General features: G+C 37.8%; 1 protein-coding gene across 3 annotated transcripts in view; it reads right to left on the bottom strand.

The window, feature by feature from the left end:
- Ankrd28 (ankyrin repeat domain 28) overlaps positions 1–9335 on the bottom strand; it is a 90938-nt gene that overhangs the window by 65934 nt on the left and 15669 nt on the right. For 2 of the 3 annotated variants that reach the window (XM_055612215.1, XM_055612214.1), the window contains exon 3: positions 1395–1473. In XM_055612215.1, coding sequence (XP_055468190.1) covers positions 1395–1473 — 79 coding nt within the window. Of the gene's footprint in view, positions 1–1394; positions 1474–8229; positions 8302–9335 lie in introns of those variants that run through there. The other variant, XM_055612216.1, reaches the window with a different exon arrangement.

The raw sequence follows: 9335 nt of genomic DNA on the forward strand, positions 1-9335 counted from the left end.
GGAAATGAACCTCTCCATACAGGATCATATAAATTAGCATGTATTAATACAAATATAAAATATTTATATATATAAAAATAAAAATCTTTAAAAAACCTCATTGTAATCAAAAGTCCTAGACATTAAAATAAACAAAAATGTGCTGTTCCTTACACAGCCATTTTCTTATGTTATCTTTTCGTGTATGCTATGTATATCTCTGTCTATATGTGTGGGTGCTGGCACCTTTCTCCCACTGTGTTTGGAACAGGGTTATCTTTGTTCATCATTGCATCTTGTAGGCATATCGTAGGCTGACCTCAAACTTCTCATGTAGCTGAGAATTACCTTGAGCTCCTGATTCTCCTGTTGCTTACTCTCAAGAGCTGGGATCACAGCAACATGTGTACTGTCACATCCAATTTATGCAGTGTGGAGGAGCTGGGTATTGAACCAGGGCTTCCTATATGTTACACAAACTGAGCTACATACCCAGCCCATACAGCAGAATTTCTTAAAAAGCATTTTAAAGACCTTTAAAAAACGGAAATAAAAGCAATTTCTTTTTTGGGGTGTGTATGTGTGTTCCTATGTGGGCGCCTGTGGTATGTATGTGCATGTGTAGGCCAGAAGCCAATGTTGGGCTGTCTTCCTTAATCATTTTCCACCTATTTTTGAGGCAAGGTCTCTCAGTGAACCTAGAATTCACTGCTTTTGTTAGGTAGACTGGCTGGCTGGCAAACTCCAGATATCCCCCTGCCTCTGCCTCCCCAGGACTAGGATCACACGTGGGTACTGCTGTACCTGGGTTCTTACCTGGCTGCTAGGAAGCTAAACTTTTAAATGCATGCTTGCACAACAAGCACTTTACCAACTGAACCATATCCTTAGCTCTAAATAACAGCCATTTAAAGAAGAAGTTCTGTTGGCTCTGACTTAAATTTCTGTATACAATAAGACTTATTTCTCACCATCTAGCTGCTATGCTACTATGACCACTACTACCTTCTCTCCTTTGGAGAGATGTAATTGTCTCCTTGTAACTCTGTATTCAATGAGGCCCATTAAAGTTATAATATATAAGTCCTTTTATACCATTTATCTCTTTCCTATTCTACTTTATCTATGATTTTCCTTATTCCATAGTCATAACTATTTTTTTAAACAAACTTTAAATTACTTGTATTTATCAAAGTAGAAAGTCTGTAAGGACATCAACCTTTGTTCTACTTGTTAAAGTACTTTAAGCCCTAGACCAAGTTATATGATCAGAATTTGTAAAGTAAATAATTAAATTGCTTTACTTATGAAACCAACATTGAGAAACAGGTTAAGCATTCCGTATGCAGTCTGGCTTGAGAAACACTAATTATGACAAACTAAACAACATGTACTCATCAGAGGAGTTGCCATACCAGATAAAATAAGCAGCTCAATGATTTCTGCATCTCCAAGATAGGCAGCGGCATGCAAAGGAGTTCTTTTCTCATTGTCCTGTGAAAAGATGAAACAGCACTTTTAGAATAATAAAAAATCTAATAAAGTTTAAATGAGATAAATACATTATTAACTCTCAAATAATTATTTCCACAACTCTACTCTGCAAGTCTCACCCTCAAAAATAGGGTTGTTTCAGGGCTAAGACAGGTTTACAAACGAACTTGGCTATAAAACCATGGCTTAGCTGGGCACAGTGGCACATGCCTGTGATCCCAGGACTCAGAGAGGTAGAGGCAGGGGGATATTTGTGAGTTCAAGGCTAACCTGGTCTACAAAGTGAGTCCTGGACAGCCCAGGCTACACAAAGAAACTCTGGCTTGAAAAAAGAAAACAAAACAAACAACAAAACAAAACAAGTCCATGGCTTAGGTGAACCAACCTATTCTATTTTAAAAATCTACAATTCCAAAATTAATTTTGAAGAAATTTTGTTTCACATGTAGAATTCTCAAAGATATTATGCACAATTATCCTTAGCTGGTGTGTAGAAGGCATGTTGTTGCAGGATATTTGATCCCATCATGAACCTGGAACTTGTGAACTATAAAAACCTGTTTATAGTTGTGGAGTGGCTCAGCCCTAGCACAACACCTTGAATTTGAGAATTTTCTATTTATTGTAAACAGGTGGGTATGGTGTGGCTCAGCTCTAGCACAACCTTTATCCAAGAATTTTCTGTAAAAAGGATTAAATAAAGTTAACCCTACATCAAGAGGGTTAACAAGAAACCAACTGACAGCGTTTAAGTAGAAAGGAGGAACTTTGAAAGAAGGTTATTTAAGACCACAGAGGACCTCTGAAAGACTCTACCCAGCAGGGTATTAAAGCAGATGCTGAGACGCATAGCCAAACTTTGTGCAGAGTGCAGGGAATCTTATGAAAGAGGGGGGAGATAAAAGACCAGGAGGGGACAGGAGCTCCACAAGGAGAGCAACAGAACCAAAAAAAAATCACAGGGGTCTTTTCTGAGACTGATACTCCAACCAAGGACCATGCATGGAGATAACCTAGAACTCCTGCACAGATGTAGCCCATGGCAGCTCAGTGTCCAAGTGGGTTCCCTATTAAGCTGAACAGGAACTGTCTCTGACATGAACTAAGTGGCTGGCTCTTTAATCACCTCCCCCTGAGGGGGAGTGGCCTTACCAGGCCACAGAGGAAGACAATGCAGCCACTCCTGAAGAGACCTGATAGACTAGGATCAGATGGAAGGGGAGCAGGCCCTCTCCTTATCCGTGGACTGGGGGAGGGGCCTGGGAGGAGAGGAGGGAGGGAGAGTGGGGTTGGGAGGGAACAAGGGAGGGGGCTACAGCTGGGATACAAAGTGAATAAAATGTAATTAATAAAAATAAATGAATAAATTAAAAAAATAAAGACTGTAGAAGAAAGCTTTTTGGCTTTTTCCATCTGGGATGGAGTTGAGTAGGAGGGCCTTTGCCTTCTGGAATCTGAGCTGGGTACTTTCTCCACCTCTCTGAGCTAGTAGGTTTTCACTCCAGCATTTGGCTCCTGAGTCTTTATTGGTAAAATTGAACATTTGGGATTTTCGGTTTTTAAAACAAAAGCATGTGAGATGATCTCATGATTAGGCTTGAGTCTCATCCTCAAAACAATCCTCCACATAGACGGAGTAGATGGATTGATAAACAGAGATCCACCAGATATTTTTAAAAACCTGAAATCTCACCCACTCTGGTATCAAGAATTTTAAAATAAGCGATATAAAAGAATAAATAAAAATACAGACAAGAAAACAGTTTAAGACTTTATTGATGCATATATTGCAATTGGGCGAGCGCGCACACACCTTTTTCAAGACAGGGTCTCACTATGTAGACTAGGCCGGCCTCAAACTCAGAGATACCCACCTGCCTCTGCCTCCCAAATGCTGGGATTAAAGGAGTGCACCACTATCCCCGGCTTAAGCAAGTATTTTCTTTATATGCTACTTTTCTTTTTGCCAACACACTTCCTCAATTTTAAAACAGTTTAGAATTACCAGCTTAACACACCAAATACAAACGTCAAAAAATCGATAATTTATGAATCAAAATGCGTTCATAGGAATACTCATAGGAGGCACAGGAAAAAAAAGGTCTTTGTGAATTTATAATTACCTTTTAACACAACACCAAAGGTTAGTCTTAATTTTTCTATTGGTTTTTACTTTCATACTAAAAAAACATATGTTTAACATAAACAAATACATCCATTTTTCAAATCTTTTTCCAGAAAGGGGAGCTACATAAATATATAGTTTTGTAATTCTCTTCCTCCAAAACAAGTGTACTCCAAATGAGGAAGCAAGGTACAAAGTAATGTCATATAATGAGATTTTAAATTAATATATACCACATACAAAATTAGAATGAATTATCAGTGACATGGCTATTTTGTAAAAAAAATTATTTCTTTAGAGATAATTCTTTTGAGATTTACACTTAGTATTGTTGATGAGGGCTTTTGTATTAAATTAAGTTTTTTATTTTTTCATCCATGTTCTCCTCACTGCCTATAGAAACTAGTTGTAGCTCACCATTTACCCACATGGTAAGAGGTTTTATCTCTACATTACCTGAAGTTACACTTGTGTGGTCTAATAGTAGAGGAGTGAAGTCAACTCACATACCGTTCAGATCACCTTTATTTTAAAAGGTAACTAACTGAATCCTATGTGGTTGCACAAGCCTATAATCCCAGCACTAGGGAAGGCAGAGGCAGGAGGATCTCTGAGTTTGAGGCCAGCCTGGTCTACTAAGCAAGGCCAGGCCAGTCAACGCTACACAGAAAAACCCTGTCTTTTGAAAAGCCTAAATAAATAAAGAAATATATAAGTAAGCAATTAAATAAGTAAGTAAATGGAAACTGTCAACCTGGGTGACTGAGCATATGTAACAGCAGCATTTGGAAGGTTGAGGGAGAGGGATCATAGTCCAGGCTAAAATATGTAGCAAGATTTTGTTAAAAGACAAAAATGAAATAGAACAACCAACCAGTTTCCAGCTGGAGTATTCTCCACTGCTTGCAGGCAGAAAGGCAGATAGGAGACTGAGCCAGCTCTGAACAAGGTGCCGTCACTGCAGACCATCAAATGAGACTGAGGGATCACAAAAACTGACCCACCATCTTAGAACACTGACTTCCAGACTTGTTAGAAAAATAAACTCATATAAAGCAGCATATTCCCCAAGTCTTCACCATGGGGTTGTATATGTGGATACATGGTTACAGATGTGTGCACATGGAGGGCAGATGTCAACCTCAGGAGCCATTCATCAAGAGCTGTCTGCTTTGCTCAGACAGGATCACCCTCTGGGACACCAGGCTTGCTGGTTAGGCGAGGCTGGTTGGTCAGGGATTCCTAGATATCTCTCACTGCCGTTCTAGTGCTGGTATTCATGTGCCACCAACATCCAGCTTTTATGTGGGTGTGAGACATCATATTCTGATCCTCGTGCTTATCCAACAAGCACTTTACCCACTGAGCTATCGCCACAGCCTCAAGATTTTAAAGATAATAAATTTACTTGATTTGTAATAATTTTCTAGTTTGAGAATTTCTAAATTACTCTAAGAAAGAACAGCTGAGAGTAGGAATTGGGGTGAGGAGGCTTAGCAATACCATATTAAAATACTACATGGGAAATTGGTTTAGTTTTATTAATGTTAAGTGAGTTAGTAAGCTAAGAATTTTCATCTCTATGACTGGAGTTAGAATCCACTGCAACATGCTTTTTATTTTAATTTTTACCCCAGGAAATGGAATTGAGATTAATCACACACCAAACAGCTACAGAAAAGCTCACACAAAATACCTAGCAAACATTGAAATATAAAGATTTCTTGTAAGCCCAATGCTAATTTAGACATATTTTTAAAGAGGAACTCTGCTTAGGCTTTTTGGAGCTACCCATTAACCAAAAAAAAAAAAAAAAAAAAAAAAAGCTGCTAACATGAAAATGTGATTGGATCTAGTCAAATAGAAAACCATCTCTAATGCAAAGAATAAACATAACAGAAAGCGCGGTGACACAGAAATAGAGAGATGCCTAGAATTCTGTGACTTGAGGCTTGGAATACTATGAAGCTATTTGACTCATATGAACACAATATTCCTCTATGCAAATCAAAATAAAAGAAGGGAATTAAATAATAATGAAAGGAAAAATGCATATCTTATTTTACTTTGCTACAGCTAAACAATGAAAATTAGGCAATGAAACAGCTAAAATTACTTTTTTAAAATGATGAAATTCCAACCTTTTTATTCAATCACTGTGGGGAGCAAAATGCTGAAAACAAATTAGATGGCCCCTACATGGTCACTTAAATAATAGAACACAAAAAGCTCTAAATCAACCTTTATTTAACTAACCCACATGATTAACCAATATTCTCGGTTTCCTGGGTAAAATGAATAATTAGTTTTTGCACATGAGGTACTTTGACTCATAGTCTTCCACTAATAAATCCACAAACTCTTGATCATACAATGGGGTCTGTGTTTGCCAAGGGTAAAATGTGTTTGTAATTTATGTATATGTGGTTTATTTAAATAACACTTAAACTGATAAATCAGGAATGAAGAACCAAATATTTCCACATCAACAGGCTACATATTTTTTTTGAAATTCAATAAAGGAAAGCTATAAAAACATTTAAAGAGTGCTAGAGAATCGGAAGATGGTTAAGACTACTGAAACACTAAGGCTGTCTGCTTTAGTAAGGAGTACGAGTATAAATCTCAAGAGTTTTACTCTGAGACTAGGTTTGTCCTAGAGGATTTCCCCATGTACTGCAGGCTGACCTAAAACTCTTATGTAATTCATGGAGGGCTCAAACTCAAGATCATCCTGCCTCTGGTGAGGTGATTATAGGCCATGTGCCACCAGGCCTGCCTAAAGATGGTCAGTTCAGGGCTTAATTTCTCATACCACTTAAAGAACTCCTACATGAAAGGTATAGATAATGCATTGTGGGTATAGTTCAAGAAAAATATTCCTATTAAGTTACACATTATTAATGAAAATCCTTGAGCTTAACTTAAAAACATATCCCTGGTGACTATATTGGTATACTGAAATGCTTAGCAATCATATTTTAACACAACAGAAGATTACTAATTGGACATCTACACAATGATATATTGTGCTTACAATTTAAATTAAGAAGCAGGGACCATAATAAAGTAAAACTACTTGTCGCCAGGCCTGATGACCTGAGTTCAATCCCTGGAAACACATGATAGAAGGAGAGAGTAGAATCAGCAAGTTGTTCCCTGACCTACACATACGAGCTATGGCATTCACACTGCAGAAGAGGGGCAGAGGAAAGGATGACTAAATAAATGTAATTTTAAAAATTAAAATAAAAAGTAGATCAATGTCCCTCATCAATGCAACATCTGTAACAATCTGGTATAGTCCTGGAGCAACTGTTTATAAAAGATTTTATAGATACTTAAGCTTGAGTAAGTATTAAGTATCTCTGGAATATTACTTAAGGAGTATTTTTAAGTAATGTTTGGAGCTCTTAGCATGTACCTGTTTAAAAAAAAATTAAAAAAAAAAAAGGATTCAGCAAAGTGACAGAATAGTTATCTGCTGTTCACTGTTGTCAGCTCCCCTTCTTCCAAAAAGAACCACAGACTATACCATAATGAACAATAGGAAATTAATCTGAGTGGAGCAGTAAGATTGCCATGGAGTACAAAGTCCACAAATAGCATCACAGAGAAGAGTGAAGCATGTTGTCTCTTCTCTGAGCTGTTTCCTCCACCATAACTGTCTGACAGCATGAATTTCTTAAGAAGAAATAAAGAACTAGGCTAAACATCAATGTTCCCTTCTGCTCCTCTAGGCGATTACACAAATGACTCTTGTGGCCCTGGTAGGCTCTTTATAATTTAGAAAGTTGCTTGAGTTTATGTGATTGTATTAGCAAAGTAGGAGACCATGATACATATTCACAAACATGTCAGGTATACTAGAACTTGAAGCCAACTTGAAACTGGACCCACTGCTGGAGTATATCCTTCCTTGAAAGCTAATAGCTATGTGTATCTCCGTTCTTGAGAGAGAGTTGTCATTCCATCATGTTTGTATATGATGCACAAATATAGGTCCAGCAGAAAAGCTGAGACCCTTGCTTCCAAACTCAGTGACCATACCCAAGGAACACATAGTTTATTTACACAGTCCAAGTCAACAGACGTAAGATTGGCTTTTTTACGTGGAGGAAAAGCAGTGGCACTACCATACTGATGTATGTGTGCAGCCTAGACCTTTGACACAGTGTAGATATTTTCTAGAAGAGCCACAGTTAAAGAAAACCACAGAAGCCACACAGAGTTAACCCAGAATCAAAGGGTACAAACCACACCACACCACACTCAATCGAAAGGCTAGCAGAAAAACTCACAGAAAGCTCTTGCTCTCTGTCTGTCTCCAAAAGAGTGAGAAACATAAAACAAGGCAGACTATTGTATTAGATGCAGATATCAAATTTAGGGACTTTTGTAAAAGCAAACATGAGACTTGTCAGAAAATACAATTATTTCCTACCATCTGACTGCAAGTAAAAGTAAATTTAGAAACTGCCTGAATATGAATTCAGAATAATCATCTTACTGAAACATGACATGAAACAAAAGAAAAACAGACAAAACAAAACACCTGTCAGATAATGTAATGAAATCAGAAAAGGAATACATGACTTGAATAAAAAAAAAAGTCAATAAATGGTGCATACCTGTAATCCCAGCACTTGGGAGCCAAAGGCAGTCAGATCTCTATGAGTTTGAGGGCAGTTTGGTCTACAAAGCGAATCCAAGACAGCCAAGGCCACACAGAAAAACCCTGTCTCTAAAAACCAACATAAATAAGTAAGTAAATAAATAAATCGAGATTCCCCAAACAGCTTACAAACGAAACCTTCAATGAATGAAAAATTTAAAATTCAAGAGTTTTCTGAATGTGGACAGGCCTTTTAAATTACTCTAGCTGGGAAGTTGGGATGGAGAGAAGAAAAGGGAGACAGTGTGCCGTAGGTCACAGGAGAATAAACATTGCATTATAGGAGTTCCGGAGTTATTGGTGAATTAGCACTTAGAGGACACAGAGAGGCAGAATGACCAGGAAAATCTACCCTCACTACATGATACTCTGCTTCAAACAATCCCAAGCAAAATATAGAGGGAAAGACACAGAAACTGTTTACTGAAGTAACCTTCCTAATAAAGCCAAAAACTTGAGACTTCAGAGAGATGATGCCCCATATAAGCATGTACACACACACACACACACACACACACACACACACACACACACACACTTACACATATTTGTCCTTTAAGGACAATCCTATCTACTGTATTATATGCAAATTTTAGTAGTTCTCATGAATACACATTATCGTTGACTCAAGTTAGAAAAGGTTTCTTGGGTTAGAGAGACTGCTAATTTGGCAAGGTGCTTACTGTGCACATGAGAATCTGGGTTCAAGCCCCAGAATCCTCATAAAAAGTGCAGTAGAACATACGCCTCTAATTCCAGTGATGGTAAGATAAGAGGCAGAGACAGGCAGATCTCTAGTTTCTAGACTAGGTAGCCTGGCTTATATGACAAGATTTAGACCAATGAGAGATGTTGCCTCAAACAAAGGGTGGAAAGCTCCTGAGGACTGACAGCACAGTACTTTCTATGTGCAAGAAAGTACTTGCACTAATGTACAGCCCCATCCACACTTAAGAAAAGAAAAGAAAAGAGAAGAGAAGAGAAGAGAAGAGAAGAGAAGAGAAGAGAAGAGAAGAGAAAAGAAAAGAAAAGAAAAGAAAAGAAAAGAAAAGAAAAGAAAAG

This window comes from Psammomys obesus, unplaced genomic scaffold (genome assembly GCF_907164565.1).
Source record: "Psammomys obesus unplaced genomic scaffold, mPsaObe1.curated_primary_1811, whole genome shotgun sequence".
Lineage (NCBI taxonomy): Eukaryota > Metazoa > Chordata > Mammalia > Rodentia > Muridae > Psammomys > Psammomys obesus.